Raw genomic sequence first — 26,867 nt, forward strand, 5'->3', positions numbered from 1 at the left:
TACCTTAAAGGAAGTAGTCATTTACTTTTCTGGTAATCTATGAAGTTGCCTAACAGAAATGTAAATGTCTTTGTCTATTGATATGACCTTGGTAGATAGAAAGCTAAACTAAGCCCCCAGAATATAATCCCTGTATTACTTCATTAGCAAATAACTTGGAAACATAGGAAAATAGTAGTGTATAGTCATTTAATAATTTGTTCATACAGTTAAAATGAGGCAAATCTGCAAGATGTTGGTGACAGTCCCATTCATTGTGATGAATACAGATTTAAATGTAATTTAGTAAGAATAATAGTTTAATGCAAGATACTGAGCAACAATGTGTGCAGTTCTGGGACAGCCAGGAAAAGCAAATTCTACGTTAATTTTACTGGTGTATGTACAGATGGTTGATCTAAATGGAATAGATGAGTCTTGCAATTTTGTCATATTTTCATTTTCTCAGGTCAAAAGCTCTTTAGTTGCTTAGGCTGCAATACTGTTTCAATTAAGCCTAAAAACCTTAAACCAGGCATAGGCAAACTCGGCCCTCCAGATGTTTTGGGACTACAACTCCCATCATCCCTGACCACTGGTCCTGTTAGCTAGGGATGATGGGAGTTGTAGTCCCAAAACATCTGGAGGGCGAGTTTGCCTATGCCTACCTTAAACAACCTACTACCTTCTGAAAAATAAAGCTATATATGAAAAAGGGGGAAAGTCCGAAGCAGTCCCAAAACCTTGCTTTAGAACAAATACTGATGCAAATCAGGGTGCAATGAATATTAATGAAACTGCAAAAATCCCAAACAACTACCTCATTTTTTGGTGACTTTCCCCTGTCCTTTCAGCCTCTCATGCTCCATTCCATGTTGCTGAAGACAGGGTTCCCTGGCTATCTATGAGACTGTGGGGAAAATAAGGACAAGAAACCCTACTTCCATTTAGTAATGGAATGGTAATTTTTCTGTCAAAGGATTCAAACAAAATTAATTTCCTCTGGTTTTAACATCTTTAAAATGCTAATCTTCAGCAAAATACTATGCAGTCTTTAAAGGCATTTTTACAGGTTTAAGTCTACAGGTTTCAGTCCTATGTGCACCCAGATAAATGAAAATATAACGTTTTGGGGGGAATGGGCCTTAACACTTGCATGGTAGCTGTGAAGGTTTTTGTATGTGTAGCTTTGCACCCACACTTTCTTACTATTCAGAATTCTTAATTCAGCTTTGAAATGCGACAGTTTCCTGGTGGCTAATGGGTAGTAACAATTGCCCCCTAGTGGCCAACATTAGCAGACCCAGAAATGGCATTTCATAATGTTATCCGCATGTGCTGCTGTGACTCCTTTCCGTCTTCCTCTGATTGGGGGAGAGGCTCTTTTTCTGCATTTAACTTTTTTGCAGTCTTAAAACTTTTTTTTGCTGGCTTATAAATTGCAAATATTATATTTTTAAGGTCACCAGGGTTGCATCTGCTAACATACTGTACTGTATTGCAGTCTTTTATTATGAAGCAGCGTTAAATTACACCTATTGTCACTATCATCCCTGCAGCATTTCCAAGTTGTAATAATTCTGAGGGGAAATAGTTTGAGTGTCTCCTCTTAGAGTATTAATTTTAAGAAAATGTAACTCTTGTTTGTTTAGCTGAAGGGATCAGAACTGGAGATTACACTAGCCAAAGGTGCTCTGAATCATCGCATTGAGCCAGCATGTGCTTATGTCAATCTGAACATCTCTGTGAATGGGAGAGAGCAAGGTAGGAATTCCTTAAACTATTTCTGAAAGTTACTGTCATTTGTCTTCTTTGAAACTGCTGCATCAAAAATCAAAAACTGCTTTTAAAAAAATGTTATGGCAAGGACCCAAAGGGTAGCTCACACAAAGGGTTTGAATATCCTTAATAAGACTTCTTCCTTTTGAAGGCTTGACCCCTGTGCCAGATCGCAAGCAGCTTTTGGAAGCTGTTTCCATTTCTCATGTGCCTTGTTATGTGCAGTGGAGAGCAACCGTTCAAGAAAAATCAGTTTCAACCTCCTTTGACTCCGTTGAATTAGTTTTACATATGTTTTAATCCTGACAATTTTCTTTTAAAAATCAATTTAAATATTTTTAACAAAGTCAACCTTGAGAAATGTGTTTAGGCATCTTAACTATTTGAACCATTGTGTTTGGTTATTTAGTGTCAATTTTAAAGGTTTTGTTTTTTTAAAACCCCTGATATAATTGAAATGAAGTTATAATTCCTGGATGAGATGAAAGAATTGTACAATCGAAGTAACTTGCTTGGTAAATGTATTCACCCAATAGGTGTGTATTCACAGCCGGGGGGGGGGGCGGCTTTTTCAGCCTGAGAGCCTTGTTCTTTTGTGGGGAACCTCTGAGGGCCTCGTGCCAAGGATGGGAGGCAACGATGGGTGCAGCAATGGATGTGGTTTTTGCCTTTGTACAGTAGCCTACATTCCAGCCAGGCAAAATCAATTGAGGGACATATGGAGAAGGAATGGGAAGGGGAAATGGCATGGGAGAGTCCCAAGAGCCACAGTATAGGTGTAACAGTATTGACAACAATTTGATTAAACAAAATTGGTTTCTTACAATTGCTGCTTTGTGCTTCTCTTTCCAGCTGGTACGGTGTTGCTGGAAAATCCCAAAGGAGATAATACATTAGACTTCGCCAAACTTGTTAACACCATTTCATGCATTTTTGGTCTTGAAAATTCAAAGTTAGCGGTTTTCAATGGAAAAACAGGTGGGTAGTGGTTAAGTGTGATGGGGGCTCATGTGCAAGCAGCACACACTTCTCACAGTCTGGGTGTGTTTGCATGTTTTGGGGAAACTATTATTACTGCAGTTTTATAGCACAGGTGACACTTGCTTTAAAATTAAAATCTCATTGGAAGTATGCCTAGTCTTGGACCTGTGTTTTACTTTACTTTTTGACAAGAAGTTTATACACTGTTGAAACTGGTTATAAACAACTCCAGAATTGTATTTTAAAAAGTCCTGCTGAAGGCTGCTTCTGTAGTAAATTTGCTCAATTTCAGATGGAATGTTCAGGAGAGTGCTTTTTGACTCCTTATTTGGCTTCTTAAACCCAGAAGAACAAGTTGTGATAGCATTTCAAACTCTGATATATTCAGAACGTATGTGGTTTGCATTCTAAAGCCGTCATAAAGCCATTTCTCTGCTGTTGCCTCTTTGAAGTGTTTTGTCATACGGAGGTTTGAAGATCTCCAGACTTGTATATACAGAACAATTTTGTTAAAATACACTTTAGGTTTTAACTTGTTCCTCTCTTAAACAGGTAGACAATAATTTTGACACATAAAACTTCCCAGCAACAAGAAACAGAACATGACTGATGCAATAAAAAGTAACAAAAGGATCTAAGTAAAAAACTTACACTATGTTCATATTGTGTTGCGTGACCATTGTTACCCTTTAAAAGTATTTTTTATTTATTTAAAGAAACTGCTGATCCTATAGCAACACATGGAAAGCACATAGACTCTGTGGAGGTTTCCTGAGCCCCCTTGTTGCTGGTGTCCTAGCTGTCAACTTTTTCTTCTTTTTAAAAAAGAATTTAAGAGAAATTGAATACGCCATAGCAAACAGTTTCACACTAGTACTTTGCTTAAAGGCTTTCATGCACCTTTCAGAAACATGTTTTTGAGTATACTTTGCATAGCAAAGTATTGGGTTCCATGATCACTGCAGATGGTGACAGCAGTCACGAAATTAGAAGACGCCTGCTTCTTGGGAGAAAAGCAATGACAAACCTAGACAGCATCTTAAAAAGCAAAGACATCACCTTGCCGACAAAGGTCCGTATAGTTAAAGCTATGGTTTTCCCAGTAGTAATGTACGGAAGTGAGAGCTGGACCATCAAGAAGGCTGATCACCGAAGAATTGATGCTTTTGAATTATGGTGCTGGAGGAGACTCTTGAGAGTCCCATGGACTGCAAGAAGATCAAACCTATCCATTCTTAAAGAAATCAGCCCTGAGTGCTCACTGGAAGGACAGATCCTGAAGTTGAGGCTCCAGTACTTTGGCCACCTCATGAGAAGAGAAGACTCCCTGGAAAAGACCCTGATGTTGGGAAAGATGGAGGGCACAAGGAGAAGGGGACGACAGAGGATGAGATGGTTGGACAGTGTTCTCGAAGCTACTAACATGAGTTTGGCCAAACTGCGAGAGGCAGTGAAGGATAGGTGTGCCTGGCGTGCTCTGGTCCATGGGGTCACGAAGAGTCGGACACGACTGAACAACTGAACAACAACAACAACAACAGTGTCACACTTTACAGAAGTTTTATACTGCTCACACATACTTATCTCATCGGTTTTGTTTGGTAGCTTTTACCATGGATATTAAGAAGAAGATGAAACAGCAGTTAGGGGTGAGCCTGAGTGAGGGGAGCTATTAACAAAACATTTCTCCACTGTAAAAAGTGCTTTCCTTCTCAGTGACGTATGTAGGTGGCTGCTTCTTGGTAAGCCCTTTGTATTCTGATTGTGGTGGTAGAAATACTCCATTGTGAGCCTGTTCTTACAAGCCTGATTGGCTGCAGCTTCCTCACCCTTCAAATTTGCCTTCTTCCTAGCAACGGTAATGATGCAGCCAATCAGATTTTGTCTATGTGATGACAGCCAAAGCTAACTCACAGTGAAAGCAGTGCCTAGTTGTATTTGGGGAGAGATCTATTGATTGTGCAAAAACCTGCCCAATATTTAGTTTATCTCCTTACTATATAAAACTAAATTGTGGTCTGCACCGGATGTTGGCAGTTTTAGCTTATACATATGCATTGTAAATATAGGGTTTAGGAAACAGGACAGTTAATAGAATGATTCCACATTTTTTCTGCTTTGTGTTTAATAACCTAATGTTGTAAACAGAGAAAGCTATACATGAAAAAGATGAAACGGTCAGGTAACAGGAAAGCACTTTTCATTTTTTAAACTGTTAATTAAAGTGATTTCTTGTTTGCCTGGATCATCTTGAGCTGTATTGTTCTCTCTGCTGTGTCAAGATGCATGGTGCCATTATCTTTGGAGTAGAAAACAAACCTTGCACAAAGAGCAATGTGCTCATCAAGCCACATGAGCACGAAGCAATACAGCTGAATCTGCTGTATCATCACTTAGTGATGAGGGTCATTGGGAAGGTTTATCTCTGGTCCACTCAGCATTTTGAACCAAATGTTCAGCTATAGCACCTTTGCTGAATATTGAGCTCATATTCCAAATTATGTATCTGCTTATGTGGTTTTGCTTGGCAGACAAAGAGAGGCAGACTAATTTCCATGTCTTAGAATGTGCTTTTTCTAAATATAAAAGTATGGACAAATAAATTTTGCTCCACATACTTCCACACAGCTATAGAAAGATTATTTTTTTGTAATTAATGCACTTGCTTTAAAATGCAGCTCTGTAAGATTCTGTAACACCTCTTATTTTATATTTATTCAAATAAGTTGAAGATCTATTCAGCTGATTTGAACTTAAAATTATCCTTTCTGTATTGTCACTCATATATGTGTGTGTGCATATGTATATATATTAACAAGTTAATTTCAGAGTGTTTGGAATACTTGCGATTTATGTTCACACAGGATGGCACCAATAACACCTTCTCCAAAATGTCATATCAGGCATGAGAGGGCAAAAGGTGTGGGAATTGCTTTTTGAGTGGTGTGTATTGACAGATCCCCAACCCAATCAGATAATGTGTAGATTGTCTGAGTTGTGTAAATCCTAATATGGCATTTCTTGCAATTCATTGACTGATAATGATTGGGTGTGCCATCCTTATTTGCAGGTAAAATTATTCAAGCACTAGACATTTAGTCTGATGCTGTCAGAATTTCCGCCTTCTGCAGATGAGAAAAGCAAATAAATCCTTTTGTGTAATACTTCTTAATGCAATAAATGCATTCATAAATGTCTTCCCCATTGTTAGCAGTCTGCATTGTCCTTCTAGACAGCACACTTTTTAAAAAAATCAAAAGGGGCAAAATAAGCAAGAAGGCTCTGTTAGAGACTTCTTTGGGAGGCAGGGTGGAAGATAACTTTAATAAATAATTAACTTTAAAAAATGGTTTCTAGAAAGATTTCAGGACAGCATTCATGTGGTCCCCCCTCCCAGAATCTTGTGTGATAGGTTAGGCTGGACAGTAATGATAGACTTGCATGGAAATCTTAAGTTTTGTTTTAACCCACCTGAACAATTTGGTGTCCTCAGCAAACCCAACTATCTCACTGCTCACCCCTATTTCTAGATAATTCACGAACATTTCTGAAAGCACAGGTCCCAATATGGATCTTTGGAAAACTACACCCTCCATTAGAAGAAATGTCCATTTATTCCTACCCTCTGCTTCCTGTTCCTGTTCCTTGTCCTATGGATCAGTAGCTTCCAAACTTACTTAGGAGTCTTGGGTGCGGTACTTTATCAAAAGCTTTTTGAAAGTCTAAAGTGCACAGTGCCAATAGGATCACCTCTATCTATATGCTTGTTGACCCTCTCACTAAGATTTTAGAATTCTTTTGAACGAGACTTCTCCTTGCAGAAATAGTCTTGACACCCTGGTAACATAAGAATGGCCCAGACTTTGCAATGTAGGACATCCCTATCTATGCACATCAATCCAGTCCAAAGATGCTTTCTAATCTTTATTCTCTTTATGTCATATACATTGGGGATGGCAAAACTGTGGCTTTGCGGATGTTTCTAGACTAGAAGTCTCATCATCCCTGATCATTGGCTACGCTGGCTGGGGCTGACATGAGGTGGAGTTCAACAGCACCTAATGTCTACTGCACTATAAATATTCCCAGCAAGTGAATACAAATAATCAAACAAAAATGTTTCCAGTTCAAGGATGTGTATCTGTGAACTCCATACACACTGCCCAGGCTTGCGCCCTGGAGAGGTCACTTCGGTGCTGCTAACACAGCAAAAACAATACAGGAGGTAGGTGTTACAAGTTACTGGTATCTGCAGCCACAGCAGGTGCTGTGATTCTTCAGCAGTTTGACTTCACTCCCGGAGGCACACTCCATTTGTCCCTCGAGACAGATGGATGCCAACAATCTGTGAACTGCATCTGAAAGCAAACTTACTGTAAGCAGTATCAGGTGATAACTGGGAGAGTTGTTGCATGTTGGTTTGCTTATAGCAGCCGGGTTTTTCTTTTCAGAACTGAAAAACCAAACAGACTTGCTGAGTCTCAGTGGAAAGATGCTTCATGTAACTGCGGGGTCAGTGCCAGCCTTGAACAGCCTTGATGGCTTCCTCTGTCAGTATATCAATTTACAACTAGTGAATGCAAAACCACAAGGTAATTATACTGATCATATGATACGAGATCAAATTATTTATTGCAACTTAAATCTTGGGCCTTGTTTGAAATCTAGCTAAAGGCATGGCTGCTTCCTGTTTCCAGTTGCTGTGGTTACATATGCCCCCATCACACGATTAAATAGGCACAGGTCATGCTGTTTCTGCCTCTCCCCAAACAGTAATACGATTAAGGTTTTGACATGCTGGAGTTTCTTTTGAGAGAGGGAAGGTAAAGAACTGAAGTGATATTGCGGGGGAAGGCAATAGTAAGTTGGATCCTGGGCTTTTCATAGGACATATGAAGACAAAACGAAATTATCTCTAGAGTTGAGAATAGAATTAACAAGACCAGCTCAAGGATGTACTGGAGAGCAGCTGTTTGGGATGTGTGCAAAACAGAGGCATTTACTCGACAATCCCATTGCATGTACTCATAAACTTCCCATGTCCTGAGCAAGTTCAGTTATCACCTTGATCTTGTTCTCACAAATTCTGTAGATGTTGTACATTTATGCTAGACATATTGTATTGCCATATCATTGTAGTTTTAATATAAAAGCATTGCAAGATCCTTTCTTAACACTAGGCAGCCAACTTCCAGCCTTGCTCAGGGTGTGAATTATGAATGATAGTGCATCCCCATACAATCCCATGTGTTTAATGGGGCTTACTCCTGGGTAAGTGCACATGGGATTGCAGCCTGAGGCTGGCATCAGTTTTCTAGGAGGGTGTAGGAGAATTGCATGACTGTGAGACATAAGGAAAACTTACATTTCTTTTTCGCTGCTGAGAATCATCATAACCTGTTTCCTGCAGAGTGTCTGAATGGATTGGTGGGAACTCTTCTAATGGAAAACCCGGTTGGTCAAAATGGACTCACATATCAAGGGCTTCTGCATGAAACAGGGAAAGTGTTTGGACTCAGAAGCAGGCGGCTAAAATTGTTCCTGGATGAAGCGCTAACAGAAGGTAAGCAGAGGGAATTGTCCTTATGCAACTCACATTTACATTGCTTCATGCTGTGATAAGTCTCATACTGCTCTTAGTGTCTCTTGTTGTGTTTTTAATAAAAAAACTCCTAGATACTTTAATAAAATCAGTGTTAGAAACAAAAAACAAAACAAACAAAACAAACAAACCCCAGCACGGTAGAGAGAAGGCTCAGCTACAACCTTTTTCCATGATGTAAATGTCCAATGTTCACAGAAAGATTTTGTGCAGAGGAGCAGTCAATCATGTGAGCCCCTACTAGTGTTTCAGACAGTACTGTCTTCACACATCTTTTACGTACACTGGCCTAGTTCTCATTGGGGTGATAGACCAATCTGTTAAGGCAGAGGTTTTCAACCTTTTTGAGTGCATGCCTCCCTTGACCAACTACAGTCTTTCTTCAGCAACCCTGTGGGTTACCTTGTAAAAACTTGTGTTGTTTCATCATACCCTGCAATCCTAACCATCCCTACTCATAAGTAAGCCCTACTGAATTCCCGCCCCCAGCAAAGTACGGGGCTGGGGTTGGATCAAGTCACTTGTGGCCAAAGCAAGAAGTGACAAGTCCTTACCTATTAAATTGTCCACTGGTATCTCACCATTAAATGAAGTATTTAACAGAATCCCAGTATGGGAAAACTAGAACCTTAAAGCAGAGTTGCCGACACAACAGCTGTTAGACCAAGCACCAGCAGCGAAGCTTAGAATTCCCTGTGGGAAGTGTGTCTTACAAATGTTCACAGCTTCCCATTTGCAGCCCAATCCTATGTGGGTTTATAAAAATTAAGTCCCACTGAGCCCAACCAGACTTACTGCCTAGACAGTTATGAATACAGTGGTACCTCGGGTTAAGAACTTAATTCGTTCTGGAGGTCCATTCTTAACCTGAAACTGTTTTTAACCTGAGGTACCACTTTAGCTAATGGGGCCTCCCGCTGCTGCCGTGCCACCACTGCACAATTTCTGTTCTCATCCTGGAGCAAAGTTCTTAACCTGAGGTACTACTTCTGGGTTAGCGGAGTCTGTAACCTGAGGTACCACTGTACACCATTAGATTGGCAGCGTCCTCCCCCACTTCTCCCACCAGCCCTTACAAACCAGGTTTGCAGGTCACCCATCTCTCTTTCATGACAAGTGAAGGTTTGCTGAACCTCAGTGTGCCAACTCCAGGACACCTCAAGAGAAGTGGAGTGTGCCACTTGTTTGGGTCCTTCCCCACCCCCTAACACCTTTGCCTTAGTGCCAGCATTAGAAATAAGTAGGAACCCTGCAAGTTCTCCATGCCTGGGGATCCAGAGCTATTTCTCCACATGGTTCGCTTCACCCTGCCCTGTGCCATCATGTTTTCTCTCTGTTCACCATGGTTCCATCACTACCCCACGAGGACTGGTCCTGATTCCAAGCTAGAGCCGCCCCAGAAACTCAACAGACTATAACCCTGAGTTCAAGGAGGGAGCCTGGCTTGCTGTGGCTACTGCAAACCAATCAGGCAAGCCATGCTAGTTTGACTTGACCAATCCAGTTACTGCTGCTTACTTCCGGTTTAACAGCCCCCCCCCCCCCAATAATCAACCACTCACCCCTTCTTCCTTTGCATATGGCATGTAGAGAGCAAGGGGGCAGAACAAGGCATGGCTCTGCGTGGCAGGGAAGAGTGTGAAATGACAAGCCTTTTGACCAGTAAATGACAAAGGCAGTTGCATGGTAGGTGGTACCACCTGAGTAACAGCAGTGTCAACCAATTGGAAAGAAGGATAGTTTCTCTCCCATATCACCACAGCAGCAGTCCTTATGAGGCCTGTCAGGCCCCTGTCCTAATGAAAACAAAATTAAGATCTGAAAATACAACAGGTGTTCCAGGCTCCCTTAAGGTTTGCAACCCTAGTGGTATTGTGGAGACTGTTTTCTCAAATAAAGTGGTTACTGTATGCTTATTTAAACACGTAAAAGCATCTGAAATTGAGACATTTTATCTCATTAAACTTAAAGCATTTGAGAAAGGCATAAACAAAACACAGCAACTTGTGTAAATGGAAAATGAGGCAGTACTTGAAATCTTGATGACCTGAGAAAACGTGAGAGGAATTGAATATTGCATTTTAATGCTAGAACAAAGTTGATTTTCATCTTCTGTCAGTGTTGCAGAGCAGAAAAAAGTTATTACAGTAAATGTTCCATGAAGATTGTCTGACAATTATCTCAGTAAAATGACTGACTTGGTAAAATAACTGACAAACACTATGATGTATAGTAATTAGATATTGTCCGCTAGAAATATGTGTATATCTCATTCAAGAAAATATCCCATTCTTTTTTTTTTATTCTACTACTACTTGAGGAACTTTTGCTGCAATTAAGCATGTCAGTTAACTCAATCAGGAACATGACGTGAACTTCTTTTAAAGTGTGCTGTACATTTAGTAACAAGCACTTTAAAAAGTAAAATGCATTTGTCTTAACAGTAAGAGCTATTGATTTATCATATTGATGAGTGTGTGGATATTAAAATCTAGCATTAAATTGGCAGTGGTTATTTTGAGAATACTGCCAGTGATCTTGTTTGCATGACGTGGGAAGCCAGACTGTGGCTTGGTTTTGTTCTTTGCTGCAGCTCATTGTTAGGGAGATGAGCCATGAACCTGGGTTTGGACTGCATGCTAAGCCAAACCTTGGAATAAAAAGGGCGGCGGGGGGGGGGGAGCAAAGTAGTTGCAAGCTTGTCTCCAGGAATCATTGTTTCATTTGCAAACCAGGCCACTGTTAGACATAACTTTATATTTATTCATTTACTTGAAGTCTCATGAAAAACATTTTGTAATGAACCATACTGTAGTCCTCAGAAACTTATGGACATGTCTAGGGGAGAAATTGTTGTTGGCTTCAAGCAGGGTTTATGGATAAAATGGAATGGCGGAGCATTTGAATGATCCTTCGCAATGATGGCACAGATGGATGTTGGTAACAATCATAACAGTCATAGATGTAACTCTGGTAACTGCTGCTTGCCCCTACTTCAGCTGTCAAGCTGGATCAAGAGATTACTTCCCCATTTCCCGATATACAGTATAAGGTATGGTACTTTGCAGTCACAGAGAACCTGAGTCAGGGATGAGGTGATGTCTTGCTCTATGTCAAGCTTTTCATGAAGTCAAGCAGCATGAATCTTGCTGCCTCTGTCATTTGTGTTCCAGGCACAAACTAAGAGAGAAAGAAAGACTTTTGACACATCATGATATATATGCATGATCTGGGATTCTATTGTTAAATGTGCAAGGGCTTCTGAATGCATAGGTTATGGGGTGGGACCAATAAGTGCAGTCTTATCCCACTCTATCTTCACTGTACAGATGATGTTTGTTTGAACAGAGCATGTCATTTTGCTCCAAGCATCGAAGGAGGTTGGACCAGTGAGTGAAATTCCTGCTGTTTGTGCCTTTCTCCAAGGCCCAGCATGAAATGAGGCTTACCCCCATCTCATCCCCTATGTTCTTTGCATATATTAGAAAATTCAAGGGACTTTGGTGCTAATTATAGCCAGTCTTTTATAGCATCAGCAGTTTTGTTAACAGTTTGAGGTTTGACAGGAGATTTACAACAATTGCAGCATCATAGTTAATGAAAACAGCATATGTCTTGAAATTTGCATTGCAAAATAGGTTGGGGGGAATGAGTTGGGTGTGAAATTCAGGCTCTTATCACAACTACATGGTTCCACTGATTTTATTTTTTATTTTTTTTCCAGTTTGTGCAGAGGCATAAATTGTCCAGTTCAACTGAGAAACAATGGCACCTTATCTATCCTGGCATAAGATTTGTTGTAAATTGATAAATATCTGCATACCAAATGAGTGAGATACGGACTTCTATAGGTGGAGAGGAGGGTGTGGGACAGCAAACATTTATCAGCTCGGGAATTTAAATGCTAATGGTATTCATGTGGCAGTCTGGTTGTATGAATCTTCTATTACAGTCAGATGGTGATTTCTAATCCTCTGAACATGATACTCCAGAGACAGGTTTAAAAGATGATAAATCTTATCTGACACAAACTGTACTTGGTAGGACACCATGCTCTCCTTTCTGGCATGAGGCTAGCAAATTAATTTTTCAAAACCTGTGAGACCGCAGAAATAACAAAAAGAAAGTTGCGCCACTTGTTTCTAGGGCCCAAAAGAGAGAGGGGGGGATCTACTTGTTGGTCTAGTGCTGAGAAGGTCCAGGTTCTGACTTGTGGCCCTTATGAAGGCATGAACTCATGAAAAGGGATGAATGGAAGCTTGCCCCATACCTGGTAACAACATTAACATCTGTAGGAAGCTCTGGTGGTGCTGGAGGACTAGATTTTCCTGTCTCTGGCATGCGAGTTGGAGCTATATGCTGTGTTGGACCTAATATGCTCTTCACCACAGATATCTTTCTGTGCTGCTGGTTATGATAACAGAAGAAGCCGAGTGATGTAATTTATCTGTTTATAGATGCTGTGTCTACCCAAGGTGACAGAACTCATTAAAGCATGGTGAAACCAATGTCAGGATGGCCAGCTTTGCTTTATGAAGCAATTGTGCACATATTGCAATGCGAATCATTTGCGGCTATGATTTGTTTGCTGCAGGCTTATCTTGCGTACTGGCATATTGCTAACTACACTCTTTAAATAAGTAAATTCAGAGGCAGGTTTTATGCTTTTACCTTCTGTATCTTTCAGTTCATTTTCTATCAGTTTCAGTTGGCCTGTTCTTTAAGGCTGGGCTATATCAGCTTTTCAACCTCACAGTGTATCACCAAGCAAAACATCACGGTCTGGTGATATATCGCAGTGTTGAAAAAACAAGCTGCATTGGCCTCAGCCCCCCCCCCACCCCCAGCTGAGTGTTAAACTGCCCCTGCCCCCCAGTTGAGCGAGCCCCATGCCTCTCTGGCTCCTGGGTCAGGTATCGGGGCTCGCTCAGCTAGGGGAGCAGGAGCAGTTTAAAGAAGCTAAGGGTAGACTAAGCTGTATCAGCCCTGCAATACAGCTTGCTCCTCCCTCTGTGGTATGAGGGGTAGAGCGATGGCAGTTTCACCTGGCAGTATATCTCAGGTGAAACAGCTCCTCCTCCTGAGTACCTCTGCTACCAAGAGCCCGATGTTGAAAGCGGTACTGGTAGTAGAGGGACTTGGGAGTGGTGGCGGTTTCACCCGCAATATACCACCGGCTGAAGCTGCCATCACGTTCTCTCAATACATCGCCTAGGCCTACTGTTATTTGAGTCACCACCTGAATTATTTCCATAACACAAATTGAAAAACATTAAAACTTCAAGTATAATATTTGAGGGAACAAGTGATATATTTGAAGTGGCATATTGTTTAGCTTTCTAAGAGGATTCCTAATTTTCATTTTTGGACTACAAAATGGAGATGAGCTTTAGCTTATAGATCTCATTTAATTTTTCAGGTAAATGAGCAGCCTACTGCAAAATTTAGGTTGGGTCTTAAGCACACTGAGGTGCAACTCTACAGCTGGCCAAAGGCCAGATGAGGCTCCATAGGAAGTGCTGTGAGTTCCACAGCTGCCATGAGGACTGGCAACGTTGCCATGGAAAGTAACCACATCAGCCAGCCCATTCAATCCACATAATCCCTTCTATTCAGAGGTTACCAATGGGGTAAACAGACTCAATGTTTCAGCTCATATGCTGTTAAGGTGACACATGTATCAGGCCTATAACTGATCCAAGTGGATGCACCTGTTTGCTGTCTGGGTTTACCAGTACATCTATCTTGTAGATTCCTGGTGACGCTTTCAGAGTAGCTTGATGTCAATGTTAAGATAAAAGGACTTGCTGTGACCTAGGCATGTGTCTCTGACACCAGAGCAGAATTGGAAAGGTAGGGAACATTAATATAAAACCTGTTAAGAAGTCCTCATTTTGATTTTGTTTGGCACCTAACAAATAAATTGTAACTCTTGTTCTAGATGATTGAAAATCTAATTCCATATTTCCCATATTCCATATTTTTCTTCAATATGATAAAGCTTCATTAAGAAAATAACTCTTACTGTGTTGTAATACAAAAAGCTGATTTTTTAAAATAAAAAATGTATGTTATGTGAGATGGATTGTTTTTATGCCCTGTGTATGTTGCGACCCAGCCTGGCACCATTGGGTCATCAACGGTAGGATGCAAAATTTAAAAATAATGTTCAACATTCTCTTTTCTTTCAGAGATTACAAGGAATACCTCCATGAAAACTTTAAATACGAAGACGGTGTATGTTCATGCTGCACCAACAACAGCTGAATGTTGAACACTTTGGACTTTTTCACGGAGCAATCTGATTAGCAATTGGGATCGAATCCCCAAAGTGTTTAGGGTGATTTGAACAACAGGAGCGCTACATGGAATGTGTTTCTATCAGTGCATGTGTAATATGCTGCTTTAGGTTAAAATACAGTGATTTTTTCATTATGTTACGAGATATTTAAAAGCTATGCAGAGTAATACCCAGTCTCAAATACTCAGAAGGATCTATGCAGTTGCCTGAAAGAAATTGAGATGAGTACCTCAGTATTGCTGTTCTGTCTGTTCTTTATAGAGAGGCTATCTTCAGTTTTTCAAATGTTTCTGTTTCTGCATCATTCATACTACACTATGTTGGCTTGAACCCTAATTAAATAAGAGTAACCTGGTGTATTTTCAGCAATGCTGATAGGCTATTCATGAAGTATGTATTGACACACATTCTCTAATATCCATGATTTTGAACAATAAATTGCTTTATCTAGATGGCTGTATTACTTGATTTAATGGTTAACTAAAGAAACACTACTTGTCTTAAAGAGGAGTGTTGGAGGGCCATGGATACCAAGACTGCAGCTAGGTAAATATTGTTTGGTTGGTTTTGTTTATTTTTTGCCAAGTAGGTTTGATAGAATTTAGTGTGCTTTGCTTTTGCTGATTTTTAAAAAATGCTTTCACTTTGTGAATATTTCTTGGTTCTGAAGATGGAGCAAAACAAAAATTTTTTTGATTGGCATCGTGAATTCAGAGCCAGGGGATTGGTGGTGGAATGACTATGCATGGTCAGAAGGAAAAGAGGGAGCGGACTCAGAGGAGGAGGTGCCAGAAGCTGAAGAGGCAACAGGGTTTATTGAGCAGGAAGAGGCTGGGGCAGAGAGCAGTTCCAGACTCAGAAGCAGAAGAGGAGGGGACCCAAGAGGCAGCAATGGGGCAGGCAGGCTGCTGAAGAAGCCAGGGAAGTTTCCCCTCCTGCTGTGACCAGCTCTCCTCCCTGCTGGTCTCCCAGAATATGTGGAGAAATGAAGAGGGTGGAGCAAATGGAAGCAAGATGAAGGTACCATAGGCTGTTGGGGAAGGAAACCAGGGGAGGATCCTTAGAGAGTGGAGGGGAGGCAAGGACCTCCAGTCCTTGCAGCTGCCTCATCGGGGCAAGACATACTGGGAAGAGTTGCTGTGATCATTAGGCCTGCACTGTTTTGGCTGCTTTGAATAAAGAATTCACTAACATTGGTGGTTTTTTTATTGCTTATCTACTCCGGGCTCTAGCTCCTTACAGAGATCGCCCTGCTGGGTGTTGCAGCAGGCTGGTGGGATGGGGCAGCTATGGTTGGAAAGGACACAGGGGGCTGCAGTCTTGTCTGCTAACCCAATGAGTCTGATGGGCTGCAGCTGTGGATAGGAGTGGAGGCAGGTGGGGAGAATTTAAAGGAGAGGGAGAGCTGTGGTTGGGGAAAACAGACAGGCAACAAGCAACAGAGGAAGCGAAGCCACAAACTTGCCCTAGGCCTCTTTCCCCTGAAGCTAGTATGTTTCTTGGGTGGAGCGTTGTCTGTCCAGTGTCCACCCCTGCAGATCAGCCTAGCCCAAAGGCTTTCAAGAGGAGGCTGGCAGCAACAAATAGGAAGGTCGCTTCAGCAGGACAACAAATGGAAGGTATGTTTATTGCTTATTTAGCCACAGAGGCCAACTGCTCTCCTGTTATTCAGTCTGTTTACTGTATTTTTCGCTCCATAAGATGCACCTGGCCATAAGACGCACCTAGTTTTTAGAGCAGGAAAACAAAAAACAAAAAAATTCTGAATCACAGCAAGGCGCAACTTCCATCCTAAGCCTCTGCAGGGATCACTCTCATCCCATGGAGGCTTGTGAGGCTCTCCTCCTCCCCAAGCAGCACAGGCCCCTTTTCCAGCCTCCTCCTCTCCATCCCTTTCACCCATACTCCTCAGGCGATGTCGGCAATTTCTCCCCTTCGTTGCTGCCTCTCCTTTGGATTAATGGCAAACTTATTTTGCTGTAATGACCAGGATTTCTGAAATACAGCAACCCCACATGCCTATAGACTGCCATTTTATTAACTTTGCGATTTAATAAACCCATGAACATGAAACTGATAAGGTGTGGAACACATTTTAACTTTTTAAAAGAAATTTATTACACGCTATTTTTTATTTATTTAAAAAGCTCCATTAGCCATACACATGCTATTCAGATGAGGCAGAACTGTTGTACATTGAATATGGCTTCAAAGTAATGCTGGGTTGGAATTACCAGGGTTACCAGCGGCAAAAGATAATCCGTAACAAAACCCTTTACTGACTCAAAGTACATATGATGCTGCTACTTGCCAAAAATAGACTTTACCCTGCAGAACAGAATACCTTAAATGGAGCAAATCCTTCAATTTACATCCTGTATAAAATACATCCAAAACTGGCTCCCTAGATTTTTACCTAAGATAAGTAGCTGGTATGCTCTGCAATGAAAAATAAACCCCCAAACATCCGTTTAATTTTATTCTCTGTGTCCACAGGTTTTTATTATTATTCTGATGGCTTCAGTGAGAAGCAAAATGCTAATGCTATATGAAACATTAATTTACTCTGAGAGCAATATTCTTTCTGAATTTCGACATGTTGGAGGACAGGCTAGCACAGAAGGAACCTGTTTATGCTGAACAATCCCTTGCCAGCCAGATTCTGGGTGTTATACTATAAATAGTGGTAGCATATAGGGGACCTGAGGCAGGGCCTCTCCCCTTCCGGAGATGGGAGCAAGGAATGGGGATGTGTTCAAATAAATGTGAGTGCTATTAGCACTGTTCTTTTAACATAGAAATACCAACAATGCCCTTGGTCCTTTATACAAAATGTAAGCCACTAGGGGCCACTTCAAACATGGGAACCTGCTGCTTATTTTTCTCTCAATGTATATAAATACACTGGTTATGATCATGGGGAAGAAAACTCACACATGTTCCCAATGACTAGGAAAAGTCCCTTCCCAAGGCTGCTGGAAGTTGTATTTTCAAAAATGTGGAATCACCCACCAGAGGGTTTTTGTTTTGTCCCAGAATACCCAAGTGTAACCTGCATAGCATCTATGAGAGGAAATTCAGAAAATTGGACCCATAATGAAAAGTGATAATATAAGTAATAATAATAATCCACTCCTGGCAGATGTGGGCTCTACATCTGAGCCACGGGGGACTATGACTCCCCTAAAGACCCCCGTGACAGGGATGTATTGTGGGCATCCCTGTAGATTCTTGCTTAGTAGATTTTGCAGTCAATGTGATGCTTGCAAGCCACCTTGAAGATCTTATGGATGAAAGGCAAGCTGAAATCTTTTAGATAAATATTGGAAGTTTGCTGACTTCTGAACCAGGTCCAGAACTGATGGCTATAGATCTCTGGTGGCTTGCAGAGAGTGTTTGTTGCTGTGTGTATTTTACACCCATGTTCAGAGACTTAAATTTGATGGCCCACTTGACAAGGCATTGTGAGAAAAGATGAGTAGGATGCCAGAAGATCTCTCCCACCTATATATCATAAATGGTTCACTTTGGTGGGGGTGAGGTGAGGGCAGGGCTGTAGCTAGGGCGTGGTGAGGTGGGTCCCACCAGGAGCGCAGGCGAGGGGGCGCAAAATCGGCTAAAAATATGTACATAAATATGTCTATAAATAAAAATATTGATTATTGCCTCATAAGAAAAGGTTTTAAATAGAGGATGAATTGAATGGGTGGAGGGGGGTTGGAGGAGAGGTGGAAAGAAGAGCAAATTTGTCCGCGACTAGGGGGTGCAATCTGGATGGTTCTGCCAGGGGTGCAAGATCACCTAGCTACGGCTCTGGGTGGGGGCATAGTGTGTGTGTGTGTGTGTGTGTGTGTGTGTGTGTGTGTGTTCTGACTTGCTACAACCTTTTAAATGTCACCTGTTTCCTTATTCCATGTAGTGAATTTTGTATTCATATTATATATGTATGGGAGGCAAATGTTCCAACCTTCAGATGGAGCTGGAAGGTGCTTCTCCTCTCATTTCAGTTGCTATGCTAATTGAGAGCAATGCAAGGCTGAGAGGCTATCATTTCAAGTGACAGCGCTGCACAAGAGCTCATCTTTCAAGGAAGCCAAAGGCTCTCTTTCTTGTCAAGAAGCATCTTCTGCTAGCAATCCGAAAGAGGCTCCGTGGGTTAAGCTAAACTCACCCCATAGTTCTCAGGTACAACACACTACAAAAGGAAACCTTTTAAGAAGCCATTCTGCTTGGTTCTGGGGCTGCTATGCTGAAAGATGCAACAAAGGAACCAGCTTCTCTTCTTTGTGCTGCTTTTTAGTTGCTAGCCATCCAAAGAAATGCCTTTTCTTCTCATGTGTCACACAAGTGCAGGGAACAACCACTTACCTGGGTTTCTCAATTAACATTTTACAAAGCAAGGGTAAAAATATTAACATGGATAAGTGTTGCAAGTCATCTACTGTTGCAAGGTTCAGCTGCTTCTGGGTCTGAAAGCAATGTAGACCATTTCTTTCTACTCAGATGAGAGCTTATCCATTTCTTTTTTTCAAGAACTTGCATTTATTTACATCCACAAAAAGCAACCCAATATTATATTCAGAGCATCTCCTTCCCCCAACAGAAAAATAAGGGTGCTGGCCTGGGCTATCCACAGGAACATATCCCCCCCCCCCACCTGCAAGGCTTGCTTCTCAAAGCTCCACTGACACAAACCAGCTCATGTCTCCTCTTCACTCAGCAACATGTTGGGTATCCCTTTAGTTATGGGAAACTCACGCTTCCAGTCCAAATTCATTCTCCCATATATACTGTTGTGGTTAGAGATCTCAGAGAAGACTCTACCTATACAGACAAATCAAGATCTCACAGCAAATGAAACTGATCTGCAGAAAACACAACTTGAAAAAAGACACAATGCATGTACAGTGGTACCTCGGGTTAAGAACTTAATTTGTTCCGGAGGTCCGCTCTTAACCTTCTGTTCTCATCCTGAAGCAAAGTTCTTAATCCGAGGTACTATTTCTGGATTAGCAGAGTCTGTAACCTGAAGCGTCTCTAGCCCACTGTATTTTTGTAAATTAAGAAATCTTTAATAAAAATATATTTTTTTGAAAAAAGATTTCAACTTAAAATGTAAACCCTGTTTTGAACTGGCATTTCTCCAAAGTTGCATTCTTATAGCTATATTAGAAGAAATACTAATAAATTATGTTAGATATTTTTATTTCTTTCCTCATTTTTAGGTTTTCTTCCCTGCTCACGCCTTCCAGGAAAGAATACAATTATCTTATCTCCTGGGTTCTCCTGAAATGTGCCAAAGCCTTTTTTCCTCCCCACCCCTTCTCCTTAACTTAACCTACTTTTTATTTTTTTTGTCAGTGCCCTCCATGTGTTCACCTAGATTAGGACTGAAAATAGTTACTTGAACTGCCCTGAGATTCTTTAGGATTTACGCGCTTCAATTAACCTCCTCTCAAGAGGTGTGTGTTGTGTGAATCAGCTCTCTTGCCCCATTGCTGCCACTTCCATTTTGGACATGATTCTTTCTCTCTCTCTCTCCTTCTCTCTCCACCCCCCTCTCCCCGTTGCAGAAAATACTTCAAGCACCAGGCATGCCCTTGTTGTTGTAAGCGTTTTTTGCTTCCACTCCTGGCAGCAATCCCATGACCTTTTCTGTTCACTTTTTAACTGATGCAATAATACAGCATCCCATCCTTCTCATCTCATTGAAATATAAACTGCATCCAGCAGCCTGGCAGAGCTGAACTCTGCTGAACAAGCCCTTTGCTCCTGATGGAAGAGCATTAGGCACTGAGGGAGGGCAGGGAGGAACGAAATAACTTTGGCTATTGGACCTCTCTGAATTATGCAGCAAGAGGAAAGAAGTGGGGGCATAGCCCACGGATGATGAGGTCGTTACAGGGGGCAGGGGAGAGACTGGTAGGGCATGGGCTCAATGAAAGGACAGTTCCACATGGTGTGCCCACTCCATCCTCCTCTTTAGGCATCCAGATTTTAAAGTTAGTCCTGATCTTGGGCTAAGTGGTCTGATAGTTGTAGCTCACCATGAAGTTGTCACAGTAATATAAGTCACAGAGAGACTTGGGGCAGCACTGGACAGATGCCTGTTGAATACAGAGGTGCAAAAAACTACGGCAAGCTGCCTCCTCTGGTTCTGGTGCAGGTCAGATAAATGCACCTTCGCCTCTCTTGTTCTTAGATTTAGGCAAATGGCTTGGGCAGCTCGGAAGGACCTTTGCACACTTTAGTAAAAATTTATCTTCAAACACATTTTTGTATACAGTTTTAACTGGTTGTGGTGTTCGTACAAAGCCCCCAATCGTTTCATGGACTATTGACCTGTACACCACTACTTTATTCTTCCGCTGCCGCCAATTTTGGGATGACGACGACAACCCAGGGCTCCCCAGTGAAGTACTGAGTCTCAGTCAGGTAGAGTTAACAATGAAGATTAAAGTTTGTTTCAAACACAAACAAGTTTTTAAAATATATTCAAAATGCTGTCACTCTATTCCCTCTCAGCCTTGTCCCTGTCTCTAACTCACTCTGACTCCTCTATCTCCCATCCCAAAAGAACTAACCAAACTAACTTTCAAAACCTCTGGGCTGAGCCTCAAAATCAGGTAGGCTTCACCTCCGGGCTTTCTTACTGGTCAACCTATTAACCCTTTCTCTCCCCAATACAAACGTATCCCCAAAGAATAGGCAAATGCCACACTGATGTACACATTTTTTGCAAGCAATTGTCACTATTTATTCTTAAATTTTTGTGATTTACTACAAAGCGTTTTGTCTGAAAGTGACTTACAATCGTAAAAAGCAAACGATACCAACATCAAAATTCATCAAAAGATTTAAAAAACACTATTAACTAAAAATGCTCATCCTGAAATAATAAAAAGGTGAATGACCCCTGGATGGTTAGGTCCAGTCAAAGACGACTATAGGGTGCAGCGCTGACCTCACTTTAGGGCCCTGCAGTAACATAAAAGTCACACATCCCAAACCATCCAAGTAAAAGAAGAACACCAACATATTGGGTGTTCCACTAAAACTTCCCCTAAAACAATGCATTTTTGTATGTTATGTTCAATATTAATTTTTATGGGCACCTTCCCTAAATATATGCATGTTTGTGAACATTTTTTGCTTGAAGAACATAACTTGCAAAATTCAGATAAATGTGACTTTCAAAGGAAGGTTGTGTTTGAATTCTCATCACTGGCGGAGGAAGAGGAGTGCGGGGGGAGCACACTGCCCCCGGCAGCGCGATCCCGGTGGGGTGCCATTGCGGCTGCCCCCCACCCAGGCTGGGTGCCACGCCCCCATAGGTGGTGTGCCACGCCCCCAGGATGGGGGCCAGCCCAGCCCCCACCTGCTCTCCGTCCCCTAGTGCCGGAGCATGAAGCTCCGCTACTGATTCTCATATCATTTTGGTAAGTGAAAGTTTGATAGATTCTCCATTAAATGCGAATTGAACTGAATTTCTCCTCTAATCGTAACATAAATTGAGCTGGACCCTGTCTGTTCCCTCTCTTTCAAAACATGTCTACCCAAAAATCTCCAGTGAGCAATAGGAAAGCTAGGGTATTGTGCCTGAATAATCCACTTTTTTTGTATGCATTTACCTATATAGAGAAACTGAGGAGTGAATCAGTAGGATGTAAAATTATTTTCAAAGTGGACAGATAGGAGTCAGGCCTTCTTATTCCAGTCCTCTTCACCCTGTGCCCAGGCTGAGTATTTGTGAAAGAGAACATTCAGATGAGCAAAACAAACAAGGTGTTTATTAGTGTTTAAAATACTGGAATAGTTAGGTGACTGATTTCTTCCACCCATCCTCTAAGTTACCTCTTATACTAAGCAACTTTTACAAAGAAACTCAACTATCCTGAGTTTTGTTTGCCGCTGTTCTATGTTTAATGGCACTTGAGTTTCATTGTAAGAGTTACTTGGTATAAGAGGTAGTGGGGTGTGTGTGTGTGTGTGTGAGAGAGAGATACACACATACAACTTTTCACAATGACAGAGCAGAAAGAAAACCCACATACTTTTCATTTTGGATTCCTCTTAAGTCATTAATTATATAGGTTAATGCTTAACATTGACAAAAAGGCATTTAACCAGTTGTAGGCTTTGGTGTGGTGTAAAAATGGTCTAACTTTTTAAAAAAATTCTAACCTTTTTCTTATAAAGGTTTCTTATCATCACTTTTTGAATAATGGAAAATAAAATAAAATGAATAAACAAATAAATAAATAAGGAAACAACTTTAACATAGTGATCTATCTTTAGTGCTAATTTTATTCTTCAGCTGTGCTGTGACTGAAGAGGGTGCGCCTCCAGTTATCTTAGGTTTCTCCTCCATTAAAAATGTTTGCATAACCAATATAATTACAGTGTTTATGTAACTAGTGTGGGGGGAGGGGGGAGAATCTCATTTTAGTGTGCTATGGTTGCAATTATTCTCAATCTTCCTCTGCCCAGGATCCTAATTAGGGGTCATGGGTGTCTGCAGAAGATAAGAATTGAAATTCCTTGAAGGTGTAATTAATGATCAAATAAAATAATATCTAGATACTTATTTCTATTAAGCCTCTGTTGTGGAGATCAGGGAATTCTGTAGAACTTGCCCTAGTTTTTCACTTTCTTCTCAGTTTTCTCACTGGTTTAAATTACAGCTATAAAAATCTTATACAAAGTAAGCTCTGAGAGACTCTATACGCATAACTTAAACAGCAGCATACAAGTATCTACAGAGCACACATTTTTAGGCTAATAATTTTCAATCATTAGCAGGACCCACAACTTGCATATCAAACACAATGAGAAATCACTTTCAGGGAAGGAGGACCTGGCTGCAACTTGTATTAAGCAACTATTGGTAAAGCTTAAATGCCCTTGTTAACAGCCAGTGTTAGTTAAGCAATTGCCAATTATTACTGTATGCATTTAATTTCCTTCTAACCCAGTGGCAGAACTTGGGGTCTCAAATTTCAGTGGCAACACCAAAATTCGGTGCCCACCCTTCCTCTTGCCTTCCATTCTATATCATAGTTACTGCGCCTCTGCAGCGTGTCCAGTGAGACCCAGCCAATCGTGCTCCCCTAAATCTGCCTCTGTTCTCACCTCACTGTCTACATACCCCCAACAATTACATATGCCATTATAAAATTTGTTATCCTTTAAGGTGCGATTAAACATTCTAGCTTTTGGGGAGGGAAGCAAAGAAAATGCATTTAAAAGGTCTTTGGAACGCATATCGTTAACACCAGCAAACAAGATCACCTGCACAGGTCTACTTGTCTGGCACAGAAGCCAATATGGCAGAAGAGGGAAGCAATCTAGCACAAATGAGGAGTGGTGGCACCAGCACAAAGCAGGGAGTTGCTTTATTGTGGTAAAATGCTTATTGTTTAGGTCACATTGGAAAACCACCAGAGCAATGTCTGTTTTCTGATTGACACAGGGTGACAGAGGAAAATCCTCTGTCCACTCTGCTTTAAAATTCCAGTTGATGGAAGCACTGCACACGCAAAGGTTGCTGCTTCCATTTTCTTCTCTGCCGTATGATGTGATCTCACAAAACTAGCTAATGTTACAGTGTCAGTACTTCTCCTCCTCTCGGGTTGCTGTTGATGACCAGCGCTGCAGAAGGTAATTATCATGGGAAGAAATCTTTCCATTGTTCAGTGCTAGTTTTTCTTTCACCAATTGCATAATGCCGAGGATCAAATGGCTATTGCCATGACAGGCACTTGCGTCTCTTCAACTGCTCCTCTTAACAAACTCCTCCCATATGATGCTCCGGGTTCCCCAACCCTGTTCCCAACCAATATAGAGCATGCTGGACCACAGTGCCACTTCTCTTGACACTTCATATATAGTATGAGGACCATCAGCCACTTAGGCTTTGTGCACACCATACATTCAAAGCAAAAGCAGCATCTATATCTGTATCTTCCTATTAAGTCTTAGAATATTGCCTCCACATTTTGCTTTGTGACTTTCTTTGCAGATTTATGGTTTACTCACTTTTTAAAATGAAAGCTAAGAGTCTAGGTCCTTTAATGGGGGGGGGTCAAGTGGGGGAGAGAATGAATGTAAATATGAGCTATATTTTTTATTTTTTGAGATTCAACTGTCAAACAGACTTAATTCACTTTCAGTTCACCTAGCAATTATGGGAACTGCTTACAGGTGTAAGATTTCTTTAACTAGTTCAGTGCACTTCATTGAAATGGACTTGTTCATTCCAAGCACTCAATGTGGTTGAAATTCTTTTTGATCAAATGCTCATGCTTGCATTTTGTTAGTATGATTTGTATTCATGATTCCTTTGCACATGTTTCTAATGCATTAGGCTTAAGCAAGACAAAACCAAACTAGAATAGAGCAAATTAAAAACACAGATTTGTTAGGAAGACTTCCTCAAGTTTAACACAACTGAATCAAAATTTTCCGTCTTTCTTGCTTGTGGATGAAGACTCAGAGAGATACTGCAGCATATTTATTAACGCTCTTCCTCATTTGTTCCACCTGCTCCTCTTGTGTAAATTGCTTGTGCATATTCCATTTTGGCAGTCTGTCCAGCTTGAGAAGCTGTTATTGTACTGCAAACGTATTTATTTTTATATAGGCATTTCTATCCTGCCCTTGCAGTGTCTTATGCACTACACAGGATAACTCACAACAAAGCAAGACTACAATATCATATAGAATAATGCATTCAAGAAAAATACACTAAAATATAAACAAAGTTAGGAGCTGAGGGGTCAGCACCATGTTTTGAAAAGACATTGGTGCTCAGCAAGCAAAAGCCTTCCAAATTAAATATGTCTTCACCAGCTAGCAAAAGACAACAGGATGAGGTGTTTCACAATGTTGGTGCAGGCACTGAAAAGTCACTGTCTCTTGACATTGTCAACTGCGCATGCACCCTTGGTTTACCATGTTAGCATGATGAGAAGGCTGCAGTCACATAAATTACAATGAAGGTTATGTATTATAGTTGGAAAGTGATTTAGGGATGTTTTACTTGGTTACTGCCCAGATTGGTAGCTTTCCAATTTCTTTGGAAGTTTCTATGAGTGTTTGTGACATCAATGATGGAGTGGCTAGAATAATAAGCTTGGTTCTGACGCCAAGTAGTAGCTTGTATTACTCCTCAAGCTGACATTTTAAAACATTATCTTGTGAATTTACAGTTTAAATACCTAACCCTGTTTCCAGTGCAGCCAAGTAGTACATCTCTTCTATTAATCAGAACTTTCAAATTATTTGCAGCTACCAGCTCTCTTCCCCTCCATCACAATTTTATTCTTTTCCATAAAAAAAACTCCAAAATCCATTGTTGAGTAATACCTTTATTGGGAACAGCCAAAATGTTTCAAAAGTGTGACAAGCTTTTCAGCTCTCTAGAACTTTTAATCAGACAAGACGTCCCACAAAGCATCAAGTGTGAAGGGGATGAGGAAAAATGAAAAACAAAAAGGACAAAAATTAAGCTGGTGTAGCAGCCATGAACATAGCTTGCAAAGGCCAAATCTGTGCTATACATTAAAAGCAGTATCATACCACTTCAAATATTTATTGTTGTTGTTGTTGTTCAGTCGTTCAGTGGTGTCCGACTCTTCGTGACCCCATGGACCAGAGCACGCCAGGCACGCCTATCCTTCACTGCCTCTTGCAGTTTGGCCAAACTCATGTTAGTAGCTTCGAGAACACTGTCCAACCATCTCATCCTCTGTCGTCCCTTCTCCTTGTGCCTCCATAATTTCCCCCAAAGAATCCTGAGAGTTGTTTGGAAACCCCAATGTCATGAGTCCCAAAGAAGCATTGTGAGGGGGCTGGTTGGGATGCTAGGAACTCTATGAGGGATAAACTGCAGTACCCAGAATTCTTTGAGAGAATGTTCTAAATGTGCTTTAAATGCATAATGTGTACACAACCAGAGTAAGTTTAGTTCAAAATTACAGGGGGAAATGGAGGGAACACAAGGCTGCTGTTTTTAATCCCCGTTCTTTGCAAAGAGAGGCCTGAAGGCTTTATCAATTATACCCAGGTCAACAACAATGGTTGTCAGGGACGGTATGCATAGGGATCCCAGAAAGCAGGTGTGTGTGGTGGGGGAAACTAGTAAAGTGGCTGGTTTATCAGCTTGGGTACTTTCAGGGAATACGAGGTAAGTGGCAATTCTGTAAAATGGTCTGATTGAACAGC

The 26,867-nt window shown here is 41.1% G+C and overlaps 1 protein-coding gene across 1 annotated transcript in view; it reads left to right on the forward strand.

Annotated features, from left to right (window-relative positions):
• Positions 1 to 15,094, forward strand: part of IARS1 (isoleucyl-tRNA synthetase 1) — an 85,016-nt gene extending 69,922 nt beyond the window's left edge. The window contains exons 31-35 of the mRNA XM_033140768.1: positions 1,632 to 1,743; positions 2,611 to 2,736; positions 7,191 to 7,331; positions 8,150 to 8,302; positions 14,533 to 15,094. Of these exons, the coding sequence (XP_032996659.1) occupies positions 1,632 to 1,743; positions 2,611 to 2,736; positions 7,191 to 7,331; positions 8,150 to 8,302; positions 14,533 to 14,615 (615 nt within the window). The 3' untranslated portion in view covers positions 14,616 to 15,094. The remainder of the gene's footprint in view (positions 1 to 1,631; positions 1,744 to 2,610; positions 2,737 to 7,190; positions 7,332 to 8,149; positions 8,303 to 14,532) is intronic.
• Positions 15,095 to 26,867: the final 11,773 nt, after the last annotated feature.

The sequence above is a fragment of the Lacerta agilis genome, chromosome 2 (genome assembly GCF_009819535.1).
Source record: "Lacerta agilis isolate rLacAgi1 chromosome 2, rLacAgi1.pri, whole genome shotgun sequence".
NCBI lineage: Eukaryota > Metazoa > Chordata > Lepidosauria > Squamata > Lacertidae > Lacerta > Lacerta agilis.